This window comes from Salvelinus sp. IW2-2015, linkage group LG36, assembly GCF_002910315.2.
Source record: "Salvelinus sp. IW2-2015 linkage group LG36, ASM291031v2, whole genome shotgun sequence".
NCBI lineage: Eukaryota > Metazoa > Chordata > Actinopteri > Salmoniformes > Salmonidae > Salvelinus > Salvelinus sp. IW2-2015.
Genome location: NC_036875.1, coordinates 24800430 through 24828406, shown reverse-complemented (window position 1 = coordinate 24828406; position 27977 = coordinate 24800430). Strand labels below are relative to the sequence as shown.

Here is a 27977-nt window from a genome sequence, read left to right as displayed (position 1 = left end):
GTTATTCTGTTCACTTTTCATAACATCTTTATTGTCTCATTTTAAACATATTTACAGGTCTTTTTTTGTTCAGTAAAAATAAAAAATACGGAACACTTTTTTCAAAATGAACATCCTCCCGGCGACTGACAGTGCCAAAGAACGCCTGGGCTTTCTACCCAGACAGGAAGCAGTGATGGTGTCAGAGTGAGGATGTCAGAGAGTGAGGTGGAGGTGATAAACATACTTCATACCATTCTACCCCAGTAGGCTGCTGCTACTGCCACCACCACGAGGAGGGAGACACTGAGCTGCTGACAGATGGGGACAGAGGGAGCAATAGCAGGGGAGAAAGAGAGGAATAGAAGCTGGAGGGATAGGAATGAGTAGAAAGGGTGTGACAGAGGAAAGAAGAATAGAGTGAGACAAGTGTTGTACAGGTGCAGCCAGGTGGTACTCATTCAAGACATGAGAAATTAGTGACAGAAACCAACCAATTAGCTAAGCAGCAACACAAATATAGTATGGCTTTATCGATTGGCAAGGTGAGTGGTTCTGTAATCAGCTAAACCCCAACATTATCATCATCACTATTCCTTCATCATCATGGGTCTGCTAGAGCGACAGCTGGGTTTCTAGCAGACTGGTGTATGAGCTTGTGGTGTATGAGCTTGTGTATGAATAACATTTTGTAAAATTAAAATAAATAAAAAAAAGTATTGGCCAAAGGCTTCACACATAGCAACACTTGATAAGGCTTTAAATTAATTGACACTTCCAACAAAAATTGTATTTCTTCCAGGGTACATTTCTATTTCCCAGTGTTACCTTCAGTCCCCTAAACCTAAAGTACATCTCCATCCACTCCAATGCACCAATCACAGATTCCTCACTGAACACAGCAGAGTTCCTTCCGTTCCATCTACTGTTGCAGAAACAACATTCATATGAAACACAAAAGGTCCATTAAGAACACAGCCCATAGAGAATGAATGGCATAACATTCAACATACTCATTGCACAGGTGACGGAGCCCAAGTCCTAATATGCGAGTGGTGATTGGAATGAGAACAAGAAACAGTTTAGGTAGAACCCTATCAGTAGGGTGGGGAGTTGTTCCTGAACAGGAAAAACTCCAGGCTATACCCATCAGTGGTAGTGTTAGAGCAACAATATGGCTCCATGTCAGTCATTTTAAAAGGAGTCAAAGACACAGATAATAAATGGAGGGCTTTGTGTCTTCAGCTCCTACAGTGCTGTAACTGCACTCCCTTTTCCCTCTCAGTAATCCAAACAACAAAGTGCATAACAATTTATCCACAGGGGCCATTTTATCAGCAGACAAGAATCACAGCCAAATCAAGACCTGTCCCAATTTGCCTGTGGAGTGTTAGTGATTTATGGAAAGACAGGAACAGAAATTGACCAGGCGAGAGGAGTGACTGGAGAAGTGAAGAAACATGACAAGAAAGAGAAGATGGAGGTGGAATGGAGTGATAAGACAAGGTTGAGAGGAGAGAGAGAAGCAGCATCGGTTGAATAGCAGCAAAAAATGATTTGAGACCAGGCTAAGCTACAGTATGTCACCTGCTAATGATGAGAGATGGAAAGAGAATGATAGAGAGAAAGAACAGAAATGGCAGAATGTAGCATAGAGAACGCAAGGGATATCAATTCCATTTCAACGGCCCACTTTAGAAAGGTGCCAGAGGGGGACGTATTAAGCCGTTGCTCCTATCCACAAAGCAACACTGATACAGTTCCAGGTCAAGACAGTAAACAGAAAATGGCAGACGGACCAGGAGGGTCACATTGTTGTGTCCCCGCCAATCAGCGTCCAAAAGTTGGAATGAAAAAAATAATAATCAACAAACCCCACTGATCGCATAGTCTTCAGTTTTACTGTCAGTCTGACTGTCTGGAATATACATATCCCTTCAGAGAAGAGTCTGTCTGTTTGTTCGTTCAGACTCGATACACCCTCTCTCGCCCATGTGCGTCCGTTATGAGACAGTTTGGTGAAAACAAATCAAGCCTCCTGACAAAAGTCACATTACGAGGGCAATCACAAAAGCTGAACGCACCCACCGTCCTTCTGATCAGCAGAGAGCCAGAGAGATCTATAGAAAGTGAGAGCGAGAGAATGAAAGAATAAGAAAGGGAGCGAGAGAGAGGCTATTGTTCCAGTCCTCTCCACTCTACAATGGTCTGAGCTCTCTCCTTCTGCAGTCTGTAGTAGTGAGAGGGAGAGATGGAGGCAGGGAGGCAAGGACTCATTGGTCCCCTGGAGGACCCCTGGTCTCTACCGCTGGGCCTGGCTCCCTGGGAGGGTGAGGTTGGCCAGGTGCAGTACCGGCAGGGGGTGGGCCTCCGTGTTGAACACCCAGCTCTCCAAAGGCATCAGGTCATCACTGGAGAACAACAGGTACAGATACCTGGACAAGATAGGAGGGCGAGGTAGAAAGACAAGGAGGAGGAAGAGAGTAGACAATATTCAGCTGCTATATTCTGTTCATCAGTGCTATTTGTATGGTACAGGTGAGACAACGTGAACAGCAATAAACAGTCACCAGCAGAGGGTAGTAGAGTACACAGTTCCAGTGCATTCTGGGGGCTGCCAGGCCAGGACATCCCCATCTCAAACTAATTGGAAGTGAATGAACAGGACACAGGGGAGCTGCCCCATCCACTCCACCTCACCTCAGCCTAAAACAACAACCAGTGTAATATCACCCTAGAACAGCGGCTGTTCAACCAGAGAGCTATTGGGTGTGCAGTCTTGATTCAAAATGGCTGAGGACTTACTTGAGCGTCTCGGCCAGGAAGAAGCTCTGCTGAACGTCGTCGTAGGTTGGGTTGGACGAGTAGACGTCTTTGACCCCGGAGAACCCCCCGCTGACCCTGCAGTACTTATCTATAGCCTGGAGGGGGAGACAGAGAGCAGCACTTAATCACCATACATTAGTCCTTTACACTCTAACCTATAGATGGGTTGAAAATGGCAGAGTTGGCACTGATAAGTGCCTAAATTGGAACACAATGGCTGTACAGTAACATGCTATAAATTACATCAGGCTCTGTGCTTCACAGCGCTGTATGGGTTTTGACTGACAAACGTCCTGAACTTGAGCACCGCACACGACAAGAAGTTGCCCCCATCCCTGCAGCTAATTGGGCAACATTTGCACAAATGTTGTTGTCTGAGTGAGGGAAATGCTGTAAATTAAGATGACTATGTATTTAGATTTTTTTATAATAAATACCGCTTTGATCGTCATACAAGCAAGCCATGAACTCATGAGTCCAAATGTGCACTTCACATTTCCATATCATAAAACTCATGTCAGAAACAGTGTCAACGTTTATGATCACTATGTTTGATGTACAGTTAAAAGATGACATGGCGTCATACACTGGGTTGTTCTGAACAGAATGAGCCTAATGTTTGTCTATTGTGAAGAAAATTAGCTGTGGAACATGTACCTGAATGCACTGTTGACTCCTTTCTATGGGCACCAAAATTACAATTTCTCTTAATTGCCTTGTGAAAACAAAGATTGTACTCTTCTTTGAGTCATAAAAGTGCAATGAAATTACTTAGGAACTGTGCCCACTTTGGAGAGATGTGTGGCCACTTGGAGACACCAGTTAGTCCACTGACTCAAACTCTGTCTTATGTTCCAAGATGGCGTAGCAGTCGGACGTCTGTTTTGTCTTGTCCCATCCCGGGTATATATCGTTTTCTTCATATATATTTTTTTATCTCAATTTCCTTCTACGGACTGAACAAACTCTCCTGCAACCCGCCTCACCCAATGTGGTACGGATCTGCTATTTTCTACACTTTAGAACCGGAACCAGTCTGCCCAGTACGATATAAACCCAGAGCATATCAGACTGCTTTTTCTCTACCATATCTCCGGATTCCCACCGCAAGCTCTGAACCTTTACACCAGATCATCACAGCTAGCTAGCTGCTATCCGAGTGGCTACTTCTGGCTAACATCTCTGTCCCGAAGCAAACACTAGTTAGCCTGGAGCTAGCCTGGAGCTAAGCCCATCTCCCGGCTAGCCGAAGAAGTCCATCAGCCAATTCTTGGGCTACAATACCTATTTTGCCAATTGGCCTGGACCCTTTTACTGCCGACACGGAGCCCCGCCGATCCATCACGACTGGTCTGCCGACGTAAAAGGCTCTTCCGTTGCGACGTCCCCTGGAGGCCCATCTGCTATCCTGCTAGCCCCGGCCCGCTAACTGTCTGAATTGCTGTATCTCCAGCTCGCCTAGCTACTCACTGGACCCTATGATCACTCGGCTACACATGCATCTCCCTAATGTCAATATGCCTTGTCTATTGCTGTTTTGGTTAGTGATTGTCTTATTTCACTGTAGAGCCTCCAGCCCTGCTCAATATGCCTTAAGCTAGCCCTTTTGTTCCACCCCCCCCACACATGTGATGACCTCACCTGGCTTAAAATGTTCCTCTAGAGACAAAACCTCTCTCATCGTCACTCAATGCCTAGGTTCACCTCCACTGTACTCACATCCTACCATACCTTGTCTGTACATTATGACTTGAATCTATTCTTCCTCGCAAGAAGGTTTCATGCATGTTAACATTAGAAGTCTCCTCCCTAAGTTTGTTTTATTCACTGCTTTAGCACACTCTGGCAACCCGGATGTCCTAGCCGTGTCTGAATCCTGGCTTAGGAAGGCCACCAAAAATCCTGAAATTTCCATGCGCTAACTATAACATTTTCCGACAAGATCGAACTGCCAAAGGGGGCGGAGTTGCAATCTACTGCAGCGATAGCCTGCAGAGTTCTGTCATACTATCCAGGTTTGTGCCCAAACAATTCGAGCTTCTACTTTTAAAAATCCACCTTTCCAGAAACAAGTCTCTCACCGTTGCCGCTTGTTATAGACCCCCTTCAGCCCCCAGCTGTGCCCTGGACACCATATGTGAATTGATTGCCCCCATCTATCTTCAGAGTTCATACTGTTACGTGACCTAAACTGGGACATGCTTAACACCCCGACCTTCCTAGAATCTAAGCTAGATGCCCTCAGTCTCACACAAATTATCAAGGAACCTACCAGGGACAACCCTAAATCCCTAACCATGGGCATCCTCTTAGATATCATCCTGACCAACTTGCCCACTAAATACGCCTCTGCTGTCTTCAACCAGGATCTCAGCGATTACTGCCTCATTGCCTGCATCCGTAATGGGTCTGCGGTCAAACGACCACCCCTCATCACTGTCAAACGCTCCCTAAAACACTTCAGCGAGCAGGCCTTTCTAATCGACCTGGCCCGGGTATCCTGGAAGGATATTGACCTCATTCCGTCAGTAGAGGATGCCTGGTTGCTCTTTAAAAGTGCTTTCCTCACCATCTTAAATAAGCATGCCCCATTCAAAACATGTAGAACTAAGAAAATATATAGTCTTGGTTCACCCCAGACTTGACTGCCCTTGACCAGCACAAAAACATCCTGTGGCGTTCTGCATTAGCATCGAATATCCCCCGCGATATGCAACTTTTCAGGGAAGTCAGGAACCAATATACTCAGTCAGTTAGGAAAGCTAAGGCTAACCTTTTCAAACAGAAATTTGCATCCTGTAGCACTAATTCCATAAAGTTTTGGGACACTGTAAAGTCCATGGAGAATAAGAACACCTCCTCCCAGCTGCCCACTGCACTGAGGATAGGAAACACTGTCACCACCGATAAATCTACGATAATCGATCATTTCAATAAGCATTTTTCTACGGCTGGCCATGCTTTCCACCTGGCTTCCCCTACCCCGGCCAAAATCTCAGCACCGCCTGCAGCAACATCTCCAAGCCCCACCCCCGATTCTCCTTCACCCAAATCCAGACAGCTGATGTTCTGAAAGAGCTGCAAAATCTGGATCCCTACAAATCACCTGGGCTAGACAATCTGGACCTTCTCTTTCTAAATTGATCTGCCGAAATTGTTGAAACCCCTATTACTAGCCTATTCAACCTCTCTTTCCTATCGTCTGAGATCCCCAAAGATTGGAAAGCTGTCGCGGTCATCCCCCTCTTCAAAGGGGGAGGCACTCTAGACTCAAACTGTTATAGACCTATATCCATCCTGCCCTGCCTTTCTAAAATCTTCGAAAGCCAAGTTAACAAACAGATCACTGACCATTTTGAATGCAACCGTACCTTCTCCACTGTGCAATCTGGTTTCCGAGCTGGTCATGTGTGCACCTCAGCCAAGCTCAAGGTCCTAAACGATATCATAACCGCCATCGATAAAAGAGTACTGTGCAGCAGTCTTCATCAACCTGGCCAAGGCTGTCAATCACCGCATTCTTATCGGCAGACTCAATAGCATTGGTTTCTCAAATGACTGCCTCGCCTGGTTCACCAACTACTTCTCAGATAGAGTTCAGTGTGTCAAATTGGAGGGCCTGTTTTCCGTACCTCTGGCAGTCTCTATGGGGGTGCCACAGGGTTCAATTCTCGGGCCGACTCTTTCTCTGTATATATCAATGATGTGCTCTTCCTGCTGGTGATTCTCTGATCCACCTCTACGCAGACAACACCATTCTGTATACATTTGGCCCTTCTTTGGACACTGTGCTAACAAACCTCCAAACGAGCTTCAATGCCCTACAACACTCCTTCCGTGGCCTCCAACTGCTTTGAAATGCTAGTAAAATTAAGTGCATGCTCTTCAACCGATTGCTGCCCGCACCCTCCTGCCCGACTAGCATCACTACTCTGGACAGTTCTGATTTAGAATATGTGGACAACTACAAATACCTAGGTGTCTAGACTGTAAACTCTCCTTCCAGACTCACATTAAGCATCTCCAATCCAAAATTAAATCTAGAACCGGCTTCCGAATTTCGCAACAAAGCCTCCTTCACTCATGCTGCCAAACATACCCTCGCAAAACTGACTATCCTACCGAACCTTGACTTCGGCGATGTCATTTACAATATAGCCTCCAACACTCTACTCAGCAAACTGGAGGTAGTCTATCACAGTGCCATCCGTTTTGTCACCAAAGCCCCATATACTACCCACCACTGCGACCTGTATGCTCTCGTTGGCTGGCCCTCACTACATATTCGTCGCCAAACCCACTGGCTCCAGGTCATCTATAAGTCTTTGCTAGGTAAAGCCCTGCCTTATCTCAGCTCACTGGTCACCATAGCAGCACCCACCCGTAGCACGCGCTCCAACAGGTATATTTCAATGGTCACCGCCAAAGCGAACTCCTCCTTGGGCCACCTTTCCTTCCAGTTCTCTGCTGCCAATGACTGGAACGAATTGCAAAAATCACTGAAGCTGGAGTCTTATATCTCCCTCTCTAACTTTAAGCATCAGCTGTCAGAGCAGTTTACCGATCACTGTACCTGTACACAGCCCATCTGTAAATAGCCCACCAAACTACCTCATCCCCATATTCTTACTTACCCTCTTGCTCTTTTGCATTTCTACTTGCACATCATCATCTGCACATCTATCACTCCAGTGTTAATGCTAAATTGTAATTATTTCACCTCTATGGCCTATTTATTGCCTTACCTCCCTACTCTTCTACATTTGCACACACTGTACATAGATTTTTCTATTGTGTTATTGACTGTACGTTTGTTTATGTGTAACTCTGTGTTGTTGTTTTTGTCGCACTGCTTTGCTTTATCTTGGCCAGGTCGCAGTTGTAAATGAGAACTTGTTCTCAACTGGCCTACCTGGTTAAATAAAATAAAGGTGAAATAAACATTTTAATAAAAAATGTTTCACCTGCCCCTATCATTTTACGAATGTATCCAGAGTATTTACAGATTTCATTATCAACAAATGGGGCGAAAAGTACAGTAAATGTAAAATGCACATCCAATCAACAGTGTAATGTTAGGATTGTGTCAGGTGAATGGTTGTGTCCACCTTTATTCTCATATTTTTTCCATTATATCCAAACTGCTCCCTTTTAATTGCTACCATGATTATGCATATGTTTTTCATATTTCCTCTGTAAGAAACATTTCAATTTAACCCTATCCATATAGGCTAATACCATAAGTGTAAAGAGTTAAGTCAGGATATGGGTAGACGTTTATTCCATTGCCATTTTTTGTTTAAGGGAGGGTTGGAGGAGACATTTTCTATCCATCACCACGCCAGTCTATATAATCAATGCCTTTAATTTAGATTTTAAGTTAATGTCTGGGTCTGTGACCTCAGTCAAAGCATTACACGCTGTGATTTTACAAGGCACCGGGTATTTCTATTTTAAAGTGTCCAGACAGATTTTATAGATCTTTTTAATCTCTTGTTCTTTACTCCTCTGTGTCTCATCACATGTAATTCAAGGAAGTGTAAAATATGGTGGATCAAAACAGAGTACGATGAGTTTGCTCCTCTCTCTCTCACTCTGAATCTGTCCTGGTCCCGTTCTCTATTAACTCTATGAGTCAGTAGCCTGTCCCGTTCTCGAGTAACTCTATGAGTCAGTAGCTGGTCCCGTTCTCGAGTTACTCTATGAGTCAGTAGCCTGTCCCGTTCTCGAGTAACTCTATGAGTCAGTAGCCTGTCCCGTTCTCGAGTAACTCTATGAGTCAGTAGCTGGTCCCGTTCTCTAGTTACTCTATGAGTCAGTAGCCTGTCCCGTTCTCGAGTAACTCTATGAGTCAGTAGCTGGTCCCGTTCTCNAGTCAGTAGCTGGTCCCGTTCTCTAGTTACTCTATGAGTCAGTAGCCTGTCCCGTTCTCGAGTAACTCTATGAGTCAGTAGCTGGTCCCGTTCTCTAGTAACTCTATGAGTCAGTAGCTGGTCCCGTTCTCTAGTAACTCTATGAGTCAGTAGCTGGTCCCGTTCTCTAGTTACTCTATGAGTCAGTAGCTGGTCCCGTTCTCGAGTAACTCTATGAGTCAGTAGCTGTCAGCAGAATCCCTCTGAAGGAGTGGGAACCAATGTTCCCACAAATGTTTTTAATTACTGAGCAACTTTCAGGTCTGCTGAGCGCAAACTTGAGCGTTGTGAAAATGCTGTGCAACTTCTGGCGCATGTTTACCGTGAACACAGGCTGTACTGCTTTAAGTTAGTTTTAACAGTGATCAAGTAGGCTACTGTGGCTATTAAATGATAATGTAGGCCTACCACCAAAAACAATGGAGAAAATGCATCCTATCACATTTTTACATTGAAGTAGCTGTTCTATCATTGAACCTACAGTAGCAGCAAATGTGTGGTGTTCAATGAAGGCCTACATTTCAATTGAAAAAAATCATGCAGGGCTTGACATTAACCTGTTTATCCACTTGTCCTTCAGACAAGGAGGTGACCGATTTTTTGTTGTTGTGTTTGATGCAAGAAGCCACTTTACAAAATAAAATGCATTATTATTCCCATACCATTATTACAGATAATCAGACAAATTATGCTACCCTCTGCCTATTGGCTACTTAGCTTACTCAAGCCTGTCTCAAAATACAACACTGCCCCTTCAAGACAAAAAAAAGCTCTTTACCTGACTTGCTTTTCAAAGATGGCTAGAAATGTTAACGCTGTGTGCTCTTGTTGGAAGCAATTTCCCCTATTGCTGACTACAAATGATCTATAAATAACTAGGCTAATAACTCACTAACTAGCAAAGGATATTAACAAATGTGCACAAGTCGCTACATGCAGCTCTCGCTTTCATCTCAAAACAAGCGCATCTACTCACGACCGCTCATGCTGTAAAAACAGTCCAGTTCAAAGTGAATGGCACATATCCATATGTGGCAATGGTTTATTTGCATATAGGCCTACCGGTCTGTGTAGAGTCATGCCTGTCAATGCAATAGAATCCTACTCTGATGCATTCTGCCTACAACAAAATCTCTTGCATAGTTTGTTTTGTTTCGGTATGTTGCAGTGAAAGTGGCTAATATTGCGTTGATTCGATCACAATTCCCACAGTTCCCACGTTGAGTGAAGTTCAATCTTGTGCTTCGGGGGAGCTGCGCACCCGCACACATCTTCAAAGGAACATTGGTTGGAACTCTTATATTTTTCATGGAACACTGCATCCGATGTGTGTGTCCTTCTGAAGACACACTGCAGCGTCCCAGACCTCCATCTGGGCTAGACCACCTACACACCAAAATTATCCATCCATACACGCACACCTGAACTAGACTCCACTCCTAGTACCATCTGTGCTAATAAAGCATTGTTTGTGTCTGTTACTCTTCTACCTGGAGAAGAAGGCTATGTGTGTGTGTGTGTGTGTGTGTGTGTGTGTGTGTGTGTGTGTGTGTGTGTGTATATATATATACAGCTTCTCTCTGCTGGGCTCATTTCTGAGGGCTATACACTACAACAGCTGGGCACAACTAACCTCAAAACACATGACTCCCACACGCTCAGAGGAAGTTGGATGAAGGAGCCCCTAGACACTGATCTAAGATTTAATTTCACTAATGGTCAAGTTTAGGAATTAGAAAGGTAAGGTGCCTAGGAGCTACTACCCAGAGCCTAAGGTAAAACAGTATGTGTGTGCGTCAGTGTTTTCCATGAGCGCTGTCTGTCGGCTAAACAGCCGATAACAGACTAATTGTCATCGGGCTACTTTTTTAATTTCATAAATGAACTAGGCTTCTTTTCATTTACGTTTCACGGTTTAATTCGCTAGTCAGAAAAGTCCACATTGGTGTCTCCCACTAGAACGAACGATATGCATCTTCTCGTTATCACTAAGCTATGGACCCTGAGACTAAACACCTCCCTCTGCAACTGGATCCTGGACTTCCTGATGGGCCGCCCCCAGGTGGTAAGGGTAGGTAACAACACATCCGTCACACTGATCCTCAACACGGGGGCCACTCAGGGGTGCGTGCTCAGTCCCCTCCTGTACTCCCTGTTCACTCATGACTGCATGGCCAGGCACGACTCCAACACCATCATCAAGTTTGCCGATGACACAACAGTGGTAGGCCTAATCATCAACAACGAGACAGCCTATAGGGAGGAGGTCAGAGACCTGGCCGTGTGGTGCCAGGATAACAACCTCTCCCTCAACGTGATCAAAACAAAGGAGATGATTGTAAACTACAGGAAAAGGAGGACAGAGCACGCCCCCATTCTCATTGACGGGGCTGTAGTGGAGCTGGTTGAGAGCTTCAAGTTTCTTGGTGTCCACATCACCAACAAACTCATGGTCCAAACACACCAAGACAGTCATGAAGAGGGCACGACAAAGCCTATTCCCCCTCAGGAGTTCTACAGCTGCACCATCGAGAGCATCCTGACTGGTTGCATCACTGCCTGGTATAGCAACTGCTCGGCCTCTGACCGCAAGGCACTACAGAGGGTAGTGCGTACGGCCCAGTACATCACTGGGGCCAAGCTTCCTGCCTTCCAGGACCTCTATAACAGGCGTTGTCAGAGGAAGGCCCTAAAAATTGTCAAAGACTCTAGCCACTCTCAACTACCGCACGGCAAGCGGTACCGGAGCTTCAAGTCTAGGTCCAAAAGGCTTCTTAACAGCTTCTACCCCCAAGCCATAGGACTCCTGAAGAGCTAATCAAATGGCTATGCAGACTATTTGCGTCGCCCCCCCCCTCTTTTACACTGCTGCTACTCTCGGTTTATTATCTAAGCATAGTCCCTTTAACTCTACCTACATGTACATATCATCTCAACTAATCGGTGCCCCCGCACATTGACTCTGTACCCCCAGTATATAGCCCCTCTACTGTTATTTTACTGCTGCTTTAATTATTTGTAATTTTTTTCTTTTTCTTTTACTTAACACTTATGTTTCTTAAAACTTCATTGTTGGTTAAGGGCTTGTAAGTAAGCATTTCACTGTAAGGTCTACACTTGTTGTATTCGGTGCATGTGACAAATACACTTTTGATTTGATAAGACATGCGCCTGTCAGTCACAAAGTGAGGGATGACAAGGAAACACTGCTGGTTTGTCAGTCTGCTGTCTGTCCCCCCACCCGGTACCTTTTTGTGCTCTGTGGTTGGCTGCAGTCAAATTTATTTTCACAGAAGGTGAGCATGATGCTTCTTCATCGTCTTCTGTGAGTGAATTTACACAATCCATGTAAGTGGTAAAGATGAGATGAAATCAACATAATTATTGTTTTGTGGCACATGCATTTATTTTCTTTCGTATGTTTCATAGACTTATGCTATAGCCAGCTGCAGAGCCGGTGCGCATCGTGGTTTGATTGATGACCGAACAGCAAGTGTTGACCAGTTTACAAAAGGTGTCAAACTGACTGAATAAAGTCAATCTCCTATATCCCTTTGCTATTCATAAATCTAGTTTTTATTTATTTTTATTTAACCTTTATTTAACCAGGTAGGCAAATTGAGAACACGTTCTCATTTACAATTGCGACCTGGCCAAGATAAAGCAAAGCAGTTCGACACATACAACAACACATAGTTACACATGGAGTAAAACAAACATATAGTCAATGATACAGTGAAAAAAAATAAGTCTATATACAATGTGAGCAAAGTGAGTGAGGATAAAGGAGTGAAGCAAACAAATATATGTATAAATAAATAAAAATATAAAAAGCCATGGTGGCGAAGTAAATACAACACAGCAAGTAAAATAAAAACTAAAAACACTGGAATGGTTGGTTTGCAGTGGAAGAAAGCGCAAAGTAGAGACAGAAATAATGGGTGCAAAGGAGCAAATTAAATAAATAAATACAGTAGGTAAAGAGGGAGTTGTTTGGGCTAAATTATAGATGGGCTATGTACAGGTGCAGTAATCTATGAGCTGCTCTGACAGCTGGTGCTTAAAGCTAGTGAGGGAGATAAGTGTTTCATTCAGAGATTTTGTAGTTCGTTCCAGTCATTGGCAGCAGAGAACTGGAAGGAGAGGCGGCCAAAGGAAGAATTGGTTTGGGGACCAGAGAGATAAACCTGGGGAGCGCGTGCTACAGTAGGTGTTGCTATGGTGACCAGCGAGCTGAGATAAGGGGACTTACCTAGCAGGGTCTGTAGATGACCTGGAACCAGTGGGTTTGGCGACGAGTATGAAGCGAGGCCAGCCAACGAGAGTTACAGGTCGCAGTGGTGGTAGTATATGGGGCTTTGTGACAAAACGGATGGCACTGTGATAGACTGCATCCAATTATTGAGTAGGTTTTGGAGGCTATTTGTATGACATCACCGAAGTCGAGGATTGGTAGAGATGTCAGTTTACAAGGGTATGTTTGGCAGCATGAGTGAAGGATGCTTTGTTGCGAATAGGAAGCCAATTCTAGATTTAACTTTGGATTGGAGATGTTTGATGTGAGTCTGGAAGGAGAGTTACAGTCTAACCAGACACCTAGGTATTTGTAGTTGTCCACATATTCTAAGTCAGAGCCGTCCAGAGTAGTGATGTTGACAGGCGGCAGGTGCAGGCAGCGATCGGTTGAAGAGCATGCATAGTTACTTGTATTTAAGAGCAATTGGAGGCACGGAAGGAGAGTTGTATGCATTGAAGCTCGCCTGGAGGGTTGTTACACAGTGTCAAAAGAAGGCCAGAAGTTACAGAATAGTGTCGTTCGGTAGAGGTGGATCAGGAAATCACCAGCAGCAAGAGCGACATCATTGATGTATACAGAGAAGAGAGGCGTCCAAGATTGAACCCTGTGGCACCCCCATGGAGACTGCCAGAGGCCCGGACAACAGACCCTCCGATTTGACCACATGAACTCCTCAGAGAAGTAGTTGGTGAACCAGGCGAGGCAATCATTAGAGAAACCAAGGCTGTCGAGTCTGCCGATGAGGATGTGGTGATTGACAGAGTCAAAGCCTTGGCCAGGTCAATGAATACGGCTGCACAGTATTTTTCCTATCGATGGCGGTTAAGATATCGTTTATGACCTTGAGCGTGGCTGAGGTGCACCCATGACCAGCTCTGAAACCAGATTGCATAGCGGAGAAGGTATGGTGGATTCGAATGGTCGGTAATCTGTTTGTTGACTTGGCTTTCGAAGACCTTAGAAAGGCAGGGTAGGATAGATATAGGTCTGTAGCTGTTAGGTCAAGAGTGTCCCCCCCTTTGAAGAGGGATAACCGCAGCTGCTTTCCAATCTTTGGAATCTCAGACGACACGAAAGAGAGGTTGAAAAGGCTAGTAATAGGGGGGCAACAATTTCAGCAGATAGTTTTAGAAAGAAGGGTCCAGATTATCTAGCCCGGCTGATTTGTAAGGGTCCAGATTTTGCAGCTCTTTTAGAACATCAGCTGACTGTATTTGGGAGAAAGAGAAATGGGGAAGCTTGGCGGAGTAGCAGAGGGAGGCAGTGCTGTTTTCCGGGGGTAGGGGTAGCCAGTGGAAAGCATGCCAGCCGTAGAAAAATGCTTAGAAATTCTCAATTATAGTGGATTGTCGTGGTGACAGTGTTTCCTATCTTCAGAGCAGTTGGAAGCTGGGAGGAGGTGTTCTTATTCTCCATGGACTTACAGTGTCCCAGAACTTTTTTGAATTGTGTTGCAGGAAGCAAATTTCTGCTTGAAAAGCTAGCCTTGGCTTTTCTAACTGCCTGTATACTGGTTTCTAGCTTCCCTGAAAAGTTGCATATCACGGGGGCTGTTCGATGCTAATGCAGAACGTCATAGGATGTTTTTCTGTGGTAAGGGCAGTCAGTCAGGAGAGAACCAAGCTAATCTGTTCCTGGTTCTAAATTTCTTGAATGGGCATGCTTATTCAAGATGGTGAGGAGGCATTTTAAAAAAATGTCCAGCATCCTCTACTGACGGGATGAAATCATATCCTTCCAGGATACCTCGAGATCGATTAGAAACCTGCTCGCTGAAGTGTTTCAGGGAGCGTTTGACAGTGATGAGGGAGGTCGTTTGACCGCTGACCCATTACGGATGCAGGCAATGAGGCAGTGATCGCTGAGATCTGGTTGAAAACAGCAGAGGTGTATTTGGAGGGCAAGTTTGTAGGATGATATCTATGAGGTACCCGTGTTTACGGAATGTGGTGTCCTGGTAGTTCATTGATAATTTGTGTGAGATTGAGGCATCAAGCTTAGATTGTAGGTGGCTGGGGTGTTAAGCATGTTAAAATTTAGGTCGCCTAGCAGCACGAGCTCTGAAGATAGATGGGGGCAATCAGTTCACATATGTGTCCAGAGCACAGCTGGGGGCAGAGGGGTCTATAGCAGGCGCAACGGTGAGAGACTGTTTTAGAGAGGTGGATTTTTAAGTAGAAGTTCAAATTGTTTGGAACAACCTGGATAGTAAAACAGAACCTCGCAGGCAATCTTGCAATAGATTGCAACACCGCCCCTTGGCGTTCTATCTTGTCTGAAAATCTTGAGTTGGGGATGAAAATGTCAGAATTTTGTGGTCTTTCTAAGCCAGGATTCAAGACACGGCTAAAACATCCGGGTTGGCAGAGTGTGCTAAAGCAGTGAACAAAACAAACTTAGGAGGGAGCGCTAATGTTAACATGCATGAAGCCAAGCTATTACGGGTACAGAAGTCATCAAAAGAGAGCGCCTGGGGAATAGGAGTGGAGCTAGGTACTGCGGGCCTGGATTCACCTCTACATCACCAGAGGAACAGAGAGGAGTAGGATAAGGGTACGGCTAAAAGCTATGAGAATTGGTCGTCTAAACTTTAGAGCAGAGAGTAAAAGGAAGTTTCTGGGGCGATAAAATAGCTTAAGGAATAATGTACAGACAAAGGTATGGTAGAGATGTGAATACAGTGGAGGAAACCTAGTATTGAGTGATGATGAGAGAGATATTGTCTCTAGAAACATCATTGAAACCAGGTGATGTCATCGCATATGTGGGTGTGGAACTGTGAGGTGGATATGGTATAGTGAGCAGGGCTAGAGCTCTACAGTGAAATAAGCCAATAAACACTAACCAGAACAGCAATGGACAAGCATATTTACATTAAGGAGAGCATGCTTAATCGAGTGATCAATAAGGGTCCAGTGAGTAGAGTTGGTTGGGTCACGGCGATCCAGACAGCTGGCCGGGTAGATGGCTATCGGTAGCAAGATAGCATAGTATGGAAGTCTATTTGTAGTACCTCGTGCGTTTCCGTCGGTAGGTTAGTGGGGTTCCGTGTGGTAGAGGGGATCAATCCAAATTGGCAAAATAGATATAGTGACCAAGAAAAAATAAAATAATAAATAATAATAATAATTGTCCGATATACTTATTCAGATAGCAGCCGAGAGACAGCTAACGGTTAGCGGGCCCCAGATGAGCGTTCAGGTAACGTCGGGACGGAGGTGCCAGTTGGATAACTCCCTCGGGCAGATAACGTCGGCAGTCAGTCGTGAAGGCCCGGTGGGGCTCCGTATCTGCAGCAACAACAAAACAAAAAAAAACGGGTCCGGATAGGTGACTGTAGCCCAGGAATGGCTGATGGAACTCCTCAGCTGGCTAGCTCCGGAATGATTTGAGTTTGCTCCGGGATCGACGTAAGCCAATAGTCACACGGTTTGCAGCTAGCTAGCTGCAAATGTCAGGAGCCTGCGGCTGAAATCCGGGGAAACTGAGAGAAAAAAAGTCCCGGAATGCTCCGGTCCGAGTCGCGTTGCACAAAAGTGCCGGTAGATTATCGAGCTAAAGGAATAGCTGATGACCACAAAACGTGGGCAGCTGAAACACCAACGCTAGCCAGCAGACCGGCTAATTTCTGGGCAGCTACAGATTAGCTTCTGGCTAGCTATCGGATAGCTTCTGGTTAGCTTTCTGGCTAGCTTCTGAATTAGCCCCTGGCTAGCTTCCACGGTGGATTTTCAGATTTGAGGTAAATAATACTTTTTTGTAATTGGTGAAGCGGGTTGCAGGAAAGCTTTTACAGGAATGCTTTTGTAGTTGAGTTCTTGGATAATAAAATATATAAAAGATATGCGAAGAAAGGTGTAAATATATATATATACAGGACACGACAATACGAAACAGAAATGACGTCTGAACTGCTAAGCCATCTTGGAATTCCAAAGTTATATGTCCAAACATCTTGTTTTTATTTTCCTAAGATTCAAAGCCCATGTTGAGACTTGCCAGTGACCGCTAAAGGGACTTGTCAGCAGGGTTGCCAGGTCTAGCTGAAATTTCTAGTCCAATGACCATTCAAAACCTGCCCACAAAGCTTGAAAACTAGCCCAATTTTTTGGAGTCCGCAGCAAGCAAGGAGTTGCCACATTTATCCAATAAACCATTTTTCCATAACATTATCGAGGGAATATCAACGTAGTTTGTAATGACGTAGACGCAAAATTCGGTTTTCCATCAAAATATGAATTATTGCAAGCTTAACTTGAGGTTAAAGGGAGTGGTGACAAAAGTACCCAATTGTCACTCGAGTAAAAGTAAAGATACCTTAATAGAAAATGACTCAAGTAAAGAGAAAGTCACCAAGTAAAATGCTACTGAGTAAAAGTCTAAAAGTATTGGTTTTAAATATACTTAAGTATCAAAAGTAAATTGAATTGCTAAAATATACTTAAGTATCAAAAGTAAAAATCATATCAAATTCCTTATATTAAGCAAACCAGATGGCATCATTTTCTTGTTTTTATTTTATTTACGGAAAGCCAGAGGCACACTCCAGCACTCAGACATCATTTACAAATGAAGCATGTGTGTTTAGTGAGTCTGCCCGATCAGAGGCAGTAAGGATGACCAGGGATGTTCTCTTGATAAGTGTGTCAATTGAATCATTTTCATGTCCTGCTAAGCATTCAAAATGTAACGAGTACCTTTACGTGCCAGGGAAAATGTATGGAGTAAAAAGTACATTCTTTTCTTTAGGAATATAGTGAAGTAAAAGTAGTCGAAAATATACATAGTAAAGTACAGATACCCCAAAAAACAACATAAGTAGTACCAAAAAGTATTTTTTCTAAAGTACAATACACCACTGGTTAAAGGAATTTGAATATGTAGCAAGAGAAAATATATGTTTGCCCTTATTAAACTAACTCTCCAATGATTGTAAATAAAATGTTTGTGCATTTGCATAACTATAAATAAATCCAATAGGAAGGATAGTTGTGATTAGATGAGTGTTTAAAGTTGGACAGAGGATCTCGAAATCTCTGTTCAAGAAACACTGACAAATGTTAGCCTATTTTCTGGCAATTGTGCTGTTATTATGTGCCAGATATTAAGACTACAAACCATTATAAATTGCCTATTTGCAAGATTGACTTGTAATTTCAAAAGGCATAGGCTACTGACTAAAATCTGGGTTTATGATTGTAATTCAACTTTTTCTGAGCTACATGCAGGTAGCTTAAATAGCCCCCGATAGGCCTACATCTCATTTCAGGGAAAAGTCCACAACGAAACTGACATTAAATGTGGAGAATGATACATTTGTGAGAGAGCTGTGACCATGATCACAATTGATAACTTCCAATTTAATTAACTAAACATGGCCATTAATAATAGCATAATAAGACAAGGCTTCAACAACAATAAACAGAAGTTTTCGGCTATTTATTAAATCCGCTTGCCAGCTCCATGTAGCCTACATAAGTGGCACAAACTGATTCGCAACGACTCCAGCGATATTGTCATTTCAACATATTTATTGTGTCAAATGGTAGGCTACAGAAGCCTACAATGGCATAGAAATTAATAGACTACTTGATAGCCAACAGATGCAAACGTATCATTCTTCACATTTAATGTCAGTTTCATTGTGGACTTTCCCCCCATAACAGAAGCACACGAGGGATATCCATAACTTTTCATTTCAAATTTCCCCTCACGCAGAGCTCGAGACCCAAGAACTAAGCATGCGTAAAATCCTTCGCTTGATATGGTTTTCCATAATCAAAGTCGACATTAGAATACCGTTTACTTGAAACCACCCCCAAGCAAATATATCTAATGTGCTCTAGTGTGCCTAAAGTGGGTTTCCAGTGCTTTGTCTCCATCATTTCTTGATGCACATCAGTTCTAATGTGTTAATATGTTTTATAGAAAAATGGTCGGAAATAGATGTCTCTATAATGACAATCTAAATAGCATACCTACAACTGGTAAAAAGTTGTCACGATGTGTGCTTGTGCTGCTCTCTCCTCTCACTCACGAGACTCAGCAGCACCCTGCAGAGCTCTCTCAACCAGTGCTCTCAACACAAACCTAACCCCACCGGCCCTCCCCACTACTCACTCTCCGGCCCTCACCCTCCCCACCCACTCAGAAACAGCCTGCTCAGTGCCTGATATTTCACTGTGACCTGCTGCTGACTAATATACACACACACACACACACACACACACACACACACACACACACACACACACACACACACACACACACACACACACACACACACACGGAAAGTATTCAGACCACCATCACCCGACCTCCACAATCACCCGACCTCCACAATCACCCGACCTCAACCCAATTGAGATGGACCGCAGAGTGAAGGAAAAGCAGACAAGTGCTTAGAATATGTGGGAACTCCTTCAAGACTGTTGGAAAAGCATTCCAGGTGAAGCTGGTTGAGAGAATGCCAAGAGTGTGTAAAGCTGTCATCAAGGCAAAGGGTGGCTATTTCGAAGAATCAAAATATATTTTGATTTGTTTAACACTTTTTTGGTTACTACATGATTCCATGTGTGTTATTTCATAGTGTTGATGTCTTCACTATTATTCTACAATGTAGAAAATAGTAAAAATAAAGAAAAACCATTGAATGAGTAAGTGTGTCCAAACTTTTGATTGGTACTGTATATATAAACATAGCCTACCTATCGCTTTTGTAATTTCTTTGCCCTGGTTAGAATCAGTTGCCTAAGGCTGCTTGAATGCAGAGGAGAGGCGATGTTGTTTCTTTGCGTTTCCGTCTTGCTCTAGTATACTGGGGTGATGTTAGTGTAAATGTGTCAAAATATTTGAGGTGTTGGCAGCTGCATAGGCTATTCTCGTTGAGTGTGGCAACATAATGTTAACGTTTTATCCACAACTCTGTCCATCGCCGTTGTAATCTAGTGGGAAGCCAAAATGTTCCCAAACTGGAGATTTAAACAATGATGGAGGATCCTCCAATTCTGGTTTATCCAACACTCGCCATCGTACAGAACTAGTTCCCGGTTGCGCCTCACAAAAGGACAGTTTGAAATGCACAAAATAAGATTAGAATTTTGATTACAACATGCGCATATACTCGAATTGTTTTAACGGAATAGGCAGAATTATTAAAAGTAAATCTGAGATTTACTCCAGAGGCATAGGCCTATAAGGCAGCGTTGACATAGCATATAGGTGTAGTGTTTTTATTTTGTAAATATTTGTTTTATGTATTATTTTGGGCTCACCGCTAGTAGATAAGACTAGTTTTTCTGACTAGATTACTAATCTACTGCCTTCCTTCAAATTCCCACCCACAGTGTTTGATTGACAGGTCTGAAACCCTACCAACTCTGTGACTCACAAACATCCTGCCCCCTCCCCTGACAACTCTACCCACAGTGATTGATTGACAGGCCAAACTGTTAAAGGGATAGTTCACCCAAATTACAAAATGACACATTGGTTTCTTTACCCTAAGTGTCCACAGAGCATAATTTGAATAACAAACATCAATGTGGCAATTTATATCTTGCAGCAAAACTGTAAATATGACTTTAATCTCAAGAGAAGAGAGGTTTAATGTTAAAAAAGTTCATCTTACTTAGAAAATAGTCCTAATTATATAGGCCTATGCAATGACAATATGCAAAACTAAAACACTGAATTCACACATTTTCAGTAATTTTAATTGTAAAGTCATGTCTTTCTACGCAATATTACCAATCTGGGAGGTAAAGTATTCAATAATTTAACTGTGTATTTTGGATGGAATCAAGGCATTAGAAGGTACTAGAGGGGCCACCAAAATAGAGCTCATTCTGCAACAACAAAAAATCCCAGGGGGCATGCCCAGGTTTTCTACTCCATGTACTTATGGAAAATGTGTGTGTGTGTGATCAAACATGAGCTGATTGTGCAGGAGCACAGAGTAGCACAAGAGAGAGGTAGGGAGATCAACATCTGTGTAGAACCTGTCTGGTGCTTTTTATGAGAGGTAGAGAAGGAGAGAAAGGGGCATGACAGAGGGTGAAAGCAACAGAGAGCGAGGGAGAGAGTGCCATAGACACAGAGAAAAGCAAAGCCAAGTTTCTGTTCAAAATAGAGAAAGAAGATGAAGGCAGAAAGAGAGACAGAGCAAATAGAAAATGAGAGCAAGTGAAAATGAAAGAGCAAGAGAGAGGAGGAAAGGGAAGGAAGAGTGGTGTGTGGTGCAGAGGAGCAGTAGTGGAAGAATTAAGAAGTGCACTCCCTCCATCTCCACTCAATCACTCAGGCTGAGGGAGACTGCATTCAGACCCACAACAGCTCTCAGCTCTCAAGAGCACCAACATTACCAAAAGCCAGTGCACACACTCCACACACAGGAATAGATAGAGAAAGGAGGAAAAGGAGGAGATATAAGGAGAAGGGAAGAAAGAGGGATAGAAGAAAAGAGGGAGAGAGAGAGATGGGTGAGTGGTGGCAAGGAGGAGGAGAGGGGGAGTGGAGGGCAGCTAGAGAAAGAGACAGAACGAGAGAGCAGAGTGAACGTGGTTGAGAGGAGGATTGAGAGAAAGGAGCCAGAAGTGTTTCAATTTGACCTTTGAAAATAAAAGCCTCAGTAGGGAAAAGATATGACAAAAAGAGGATGATAACTGGAGAGAGAAAAAATATGAGAAAGGAGTATTTACTGTTCTCAAGTAGGATTAGTCTGTTGTGTGTTCACACACTGATCCGCTCTCCTTTTACAGTTGCAATGGGTCGATGCACTTATCCAATTCTTTCAGATCTACACTGGTGCAGAGAAGTTGCCTGGCTACCCAAACTCCTTGCTCCGGTCAAACGTTACGCTAGGCCCACGGACATTAGTTTCTTCTCTGCAATTAGTCTGGATCTGAGTATCTCCCCGACAGGTTCTAGAACACAAACAAATTCTAACCATTATGATTGGTCCCAAAAACCGATGGGTTGGGCCAGAGCCAGAACACACGTGGGTAAAGCAGCGTTTTAAAAATGTGTCATTGGCTTTGATACTCTAATGGGTTAGAGATGATCCAATTGCTGATAACTTTTGTTTGTACAACACCCCTAAATTTGACATCCCCACAAACGACTTCAACGATGGCAGTCTCAGACTGAAGTATGTAGCGAACATAGAGCAGCGGAATCAAATCAAATTTATTTATAAAGCCCTTCTTACATCAGCTGATATCTAAAAGTGCTGTACAGAAACCCAACCTAACCCAGCCTAAACCCCCAAACAGCAAGCAATGGGGGTGTAGAAGCACGGTGGCGAGGAAAAACTCCCTAGAAAGGCCAAAACCTAGGAAGAAACCAGGCTATGAGGGGTGGATAGTCCTCTTCTGCCTGTGCAGGGTGGAGATTATAACAGAACATGGCCAAGATGTTCAAATGTTCATAGATGACCAGCAGGGTAAAATAATAATATTCACAGTGGTTGTAGAGGGTGCAACAGGTCAGCACCTCAGGAGTAAAAGTCAGTTGGCTTTTCATAGCCGATCATTCTGAAGAATTCAGTTTGAGCCATCCAACAAGCAAAGAAGGTACTGCTAGATGCTACGGGTTCATAAGGGAATGGGCATGGATGGATAGGTAAATGCATAATGGCAACATGTGACTCGTTTCAAGGAAACTAGGCGTATGTCACACGTTGACTACATCACAGGAGAGGCATTTGAACGTAAGCTTTTATTTATTTTTTTTTATCAAAAGGCGTTTTTTGGTGCAGAAAGGTCTTCTCGAACATGTGCACTTTCATGTCCCTTAATAACACATGTGTATGCCATCTGTAAATGCAATAAAATTGTTACATTTCGAGTCTAGTTGGTTTAGCCACAAAAAAAGACGATGAGTTTGGATTGGTCTGCCATGTAGCAAGCGTCTGTCTATAACATGAGCTGCTCAGTATGTGTAGGTAATCCTGTCTATAACATGAGCTGGTCAGTATGTGTAGGTAATCCTGTCTATAACATGAGCTGGTCAGTATGTGTAGGTAATCCTGGTCTATAACATGCGCTGGTAGTATGTGTAGGTAATCCTGTCTATAACATGAGCTGGTCAGTATGTGTAGGTAATCCTGTCTATAACATGAGCTGGTCAGTATGTGTAGGTCATATTTTCTAACGCAGCTCTTTTGAAGGATATCACGTAGGAGAACTGCAAAAGTGTTGCTCTCCACTTTCTGGAGGAGCGAGTTTTCAAATCAGTGGAATACCCGGTGGCATTAGAGTACAATAGCAAAAGAGTTGGAGAAAATTCTGGCGTTTGATTGCAAATATGTAGAGGGAGTCGAAAAGAGAACACACAGAAGGCTGTTGTATAAAACACCTGTCTCCAGATTACATCTTCAAACTAAGGGCAACCATGGCATCCGTGACAGAGAGGGAGAAGTGTCCATCCGTAAAATAGAATATCTGAAAATGTAGCTAGCTAAACTAAGTTTCTGCTCAGCCTGCTGGCTCGCTAGCTAACGTCACGTGTCTAATCTGTGAAGTAATATTATTTGAATCTCAGAGCCATTTGCATTGCTATTTATAGCCTAATGTTAGCTAGCTAGCTAACATTGAACCTGGTTGGTTAACTACCTGCAGATTCATGCAGGGTAGTCACGTTATGAGTTGGGATTATGGTTTAGCTAGCTAGCTACATCTCTAAACAAAAGACTCCACTGTGCAAGTAACCATTTCACTACACCTTCTGTTTCCTGTGCATGTGACAAGTTAACTTTGATTTTATTTGATATAGTATGTGTTTAACCAGAGATGGTAATGTGAAGGAACATGACCTGCACCAAAGTCAAGTTAGGATATAACGTTAGGCCAATGAGACAGTGTCCAAGTTCTAAATTCTACATATGAACGCCCTGCTTTAATTCCGTCACACTCACAACAGTAAGCCATTTTCTATAATTGACTCGCCATTAACTTGTAAATAATGATCTTGTTGTGAGTTTATTTTCCTGTAATAATGAAGACAAATTAGCTAAAGTGAAGACGTTGTCAGCTATATGATATGGTCATTATTTGAACTGGATAGCCAGCTCACTTAACATTAGCTAGCTAGCTAACAAGCTAGAAACGAACCAAAACATTGTTTAGAAAGCTGCTTTTAGTTGCCTGGTTTGCTAGAGTGAAATCCAGTAACAGTCAAAAGTTTGTACACACCTACTCATTCAAGGGTTTTTCTTATTTTTTTTACAACTATTTTCTACATTGTAGAATAATATTGAAGACATCAAAACTATGAAATAATGCAATAACCTAAAAAAAGTGTAAAACAAATCAAAATAGATTTGAGATTCTTCAAAGTAGCCACCCTTTGCCTTGATGACAGCTTTGCACACTCAACCAGCTTCATGAGGTAGTCACCTGGAATGCATTTCAATTAACAGGTGTGCCTTGTTAAAAGTTAATTTGTGGAATTTCTTTCCTTCTTAATGCGTTTGAGCCAATCAGTTGTGTTGTGACAAGATAGGGTTGGTATACAGAAGATAGCCCTATTTGGTAAAAGACCAAGTCCATATTATGTCAAGAACAGCTCAAATAAGCAAAGAGAAATGACAGTCCATCATTACTTTAAGACATGAAGGTCAGTCAATCTGGAAAATTTAAAGAACTTTGAAAGTTCCTTCAAGTGCAGTCGCAAAAACGATCAAGTGCTATGATGAAACTGGCTCTCATGAGGACCGCCACAAGAAAAGGAAGACCCAGAGTTACCTCTGCTGCAGAGGATAAGTTCATTAGAGTTACCAGCCTCAGAAATTGCAGTCCAAATAAATGCTTCATAGAGTTCAAGCAACAGACACATCTCAACATCAACTGTTCAGAGGAGACTGTGTGAATCAGGCCTTCATGGTTGAATTGCTGCAAAGAAACAACTACTAAAGGACACCAATAAAAGGAAGAGACTTGCTTGGGCCAAGAAACATGAGCAATGGACATTAGACCGTTGGAAATCTGTCCTTTGGTCTGAGATCTTTGGTTCCAACCGCTGTGTCTTTGTGAGATGCAGAGTAGGTGAACAGATGATCTCCGCATGTGTGGTTCCCACCGTGAAGCACGGAGGAAGAGGCGTGATGGTGTGGGGGTGCTTTGCTGGTGACACTGGCTACATTACAAACACTTAAAAGACACACCCTATCCCCTCAGCCCTTAAATTAAGTGGACACTTCTGATGACGTATCATGACATCTGACGAGTATACACTTGCAGGCCAAGTGCCGGAAATTCGTCACTCATTCATCCCGCGACGATTGTGTTTTCAGCCACTGGTAGCTTGTGGGTGCTTTATATGCTCTACAGTCAATTATGATTGCATGTCTAAAGTACTTATATTAACTATATCATTATTAATATACGCCTACTGTATGATAGCTAACAAATTAATTTAGCTAACTAACGTTAGCCTGCCTAGCTGGAACTTCTGAAGGAAAATATTTTATTTCTACAATTTCCAAAAGCTAACTAAACAAAAACATGACGTGTTTGTGCAGTAGTAGCACAATTTCTAACTTATTTACATTTGTTTTTACTTACACTTGTATGCTGACTCCATATTGATGTTTTACGTTTTGCCTGACTTTTAGATGTGTACAAACTTTTGACTGGTACTGTATACTAAAATCATTTTTAAACAGGTATTATTGGTGTTAAAATACACTAGTTATGCTGTTTTTGACCACCAAGCTGCTGATGTCATGCAGCCTGTAGTTTTTGTGTTCATACTTTTTCATAACGACAAGTCTGATGTCAGACGACAATAGAATGTTCATGATGTCACTGCGACAACTGTCGATAGACGTAGTATAAATCAGCCTTTAGTCTTGAAATCTTTGGTTGTTTAGTACATGGCCTCACATGTGAATCCTTGAAGAGATGGGTGGGGATAAGGCTTAAGAGGGTGTGAACGATTCTGAATGGGTGAAGACAAAGAAGAGCACTCCAGTAGGTTTACCAAAATATTCAAGGTCATTTGCTCAAAATTGAGGTTACAAGTTTATCAACTTCCAAAGCAGAATTACTTTCCCAGTGTTCCTCAACTGTAGTGTATGATATTTCATTTTCTAGCTCCGAGTCTCTACTTTTATTCAATGTGAAAAATTGCTACATAAGACTGGATCAAGCCGGTCGGTCACATATGGTAGTAGTAATACTAGTGAGTGATTTTCTAGTGGCTCACCTGTGCTGCCTCCCAGCCCCACTGCCTGTACTTGGGGTCGTGGGTGAACCTCCACATGTACCAGTAGGTCTCGATGACCTCTGGCCTCAGGATGTAGTATTTCTCATTCTGACGCACCGCCACTGCTTCCAGACCACTGTCAAACTTAAAGGCCTCTGGACCCAGCTTCAACACTATGGAGAGAGGGATGGAGGGAGATGGATAGATATATATATATTTAAAAAATCATTCCATATCCACTGATTGTCCTGGTTGAGCAATAAGTACACAACACATATCCTGCCAATTAAATGTTTGGAGTTAGAATGTAATAGGAACCGATTAAAGTGATCAAGAAGCAGACAGATTTGTTCTGCAAGCCTTGTCACTGTGTGTGGGAACTGAACACAAGTTCATAAAAAGAGACAGCCGGATAAAACTAGGAAATATCATCACTGTAAAACTTCACTTTCAGGAAGATCAGCCAGTTCCCATGGTAACCTCACTTTTTTTATTTTAAAAACAACATTATTTTAAGCTCACACAGAATCTGATTCACCATCACGCTTATATTCACTTGGCGACAACTAAAATCCATGGCAACCAAACCACCCTATAATAAGTTACCATTTATCCCTAAACTATAAGTTTAGGTGTGTGTGTTTCTCCATCTCACCAGTGCGGTCGTAGGACTCGTGGCAGGTGTGTGCGATCTCAGCCCCCAGCTGTAGGTAGTGTCCAGCCTTGTCGTCAGGTGAGCCGTCGGCCCCCAGAGCAAACATCCCCCCGGCGAAGCAGGTCAGGTGACCCATCTTCCTCTCCAGGTGGCCATTCTTCCACTCCCCGATAAAAGTCAGGCCACCGTTGGACTTACGGATCAGGTGGCGCTCGATTGCCTGGAAGGAGATGCGGAAAGGATATGGGTGGTGATGGTAGGAGTAGGTGTGTGTGGGTTTAGGGAGCAGGGTGTGAGAGTGGTGGTGATAGTAGAAGGAGTAGGTGTGTGTGGGTTTAGGGAGCAGGGTGTGTNGTGAGAGTGGTGGTGATAGTAGAAGGAGTAGGTGTGTGTGGGTTTAGGGAGCAGGGTGTGTGAGTGGTGGTGATAGTAGAAGGAGTAGGTGTGTGGGTTTAGGGAGGAGAGAGATAGAGGACAGGTAGTAAGTCCCTGGCACAGTAGAGGAAACAGGAACAAAGCTGTTTAAGTGTCCTCAGCTTCAGTCCTTGAGAACAGCAGCAGAATCTTCTATCCATCCTCTTCCCTGGCACATAATGTACTTGATCAATCAACGTCAATAACTGGCAACAGAGTTCAGGCATCTACTTCCTGTTAAATCGCTCACTGATTAAAATGCAAAGATGGAGCCCAGTACACTGCAGTTAAAGTACTTTGAGGATTTGAGGAGCAATCCTAACTATCTGGTCATAAGGATATAGAGCAAGGTAGTTGCTAATTCAGGGTAGGATAGTTGAAACACAGCTGTGTGTTTGTCAATCAAAGACATCTTAATGGAGACCAGTTAAAGGTGGCTTGTCTCCATGGAGACCAGGTAAGGGTACCTCAATGGCGTCGTCGTAGGTCTTGCGGGCCTCTGTGTCTGTCTTGTCTGACATGAGCCAGGCCTTCAGCAGGTACTCATAGAAACTGTCCCCCAGACCTCCAACTGATGTATGATCTACAAGGGGGGAGAGAGGAGAAAGAGAGGGAGACGGGAGAAAGATGAGAGGGTGGGAAAACAGGGACAAAGTGAGCGAGAGAAAAATAATAAAGAGAGTGACAA

General features: G+C 43.3%; 1 protein-coding gene across 2 annotated transcripts in view; it reads right to left on the bottom strand.

Annotated features, from left to right (window-relative positions):
* Nucleotide 1: 1 nt before the first annotated feature.
* The window catches only part of LOC111959448 (mannosyl-oligosaccharide 1,2-alpha-mannosidase IB), a 171532-nt gene continuing 143556 nt past the window's right edge, over nucleotides 2-27977 (bottom strand). For both annotated transcript variants that reach the window (XM_023980993.2, XM_023980992.2), the window contains exons 11-15: nucleotides 27757-27872; nucleotides 26876-27095; nucleotides 26221-26393; nucleotides 2785-2900; nucleotides 2-2414 (exon numbers count right to left, since the gene is read on the bottom strand). In XM_023980993.2, coding sequence (XP_023836761.1) covers nucleotides 2282-2414; nucleotides 2785-2900; nucleotides 26221-26393; nucleotides 26876-27095; nucleotides 27757-27872 — 758 coding nt within the window. In that variant the 3' untranslated portion in view covers nucleotides 2-2281. The remainder of the gene's footprint in view (nucleotides 2415-2784; nucleotides 2901-26220; nucleotides 26394-26875; nucleotides 27096-27756; nucleotides 27873-27977) is intronic.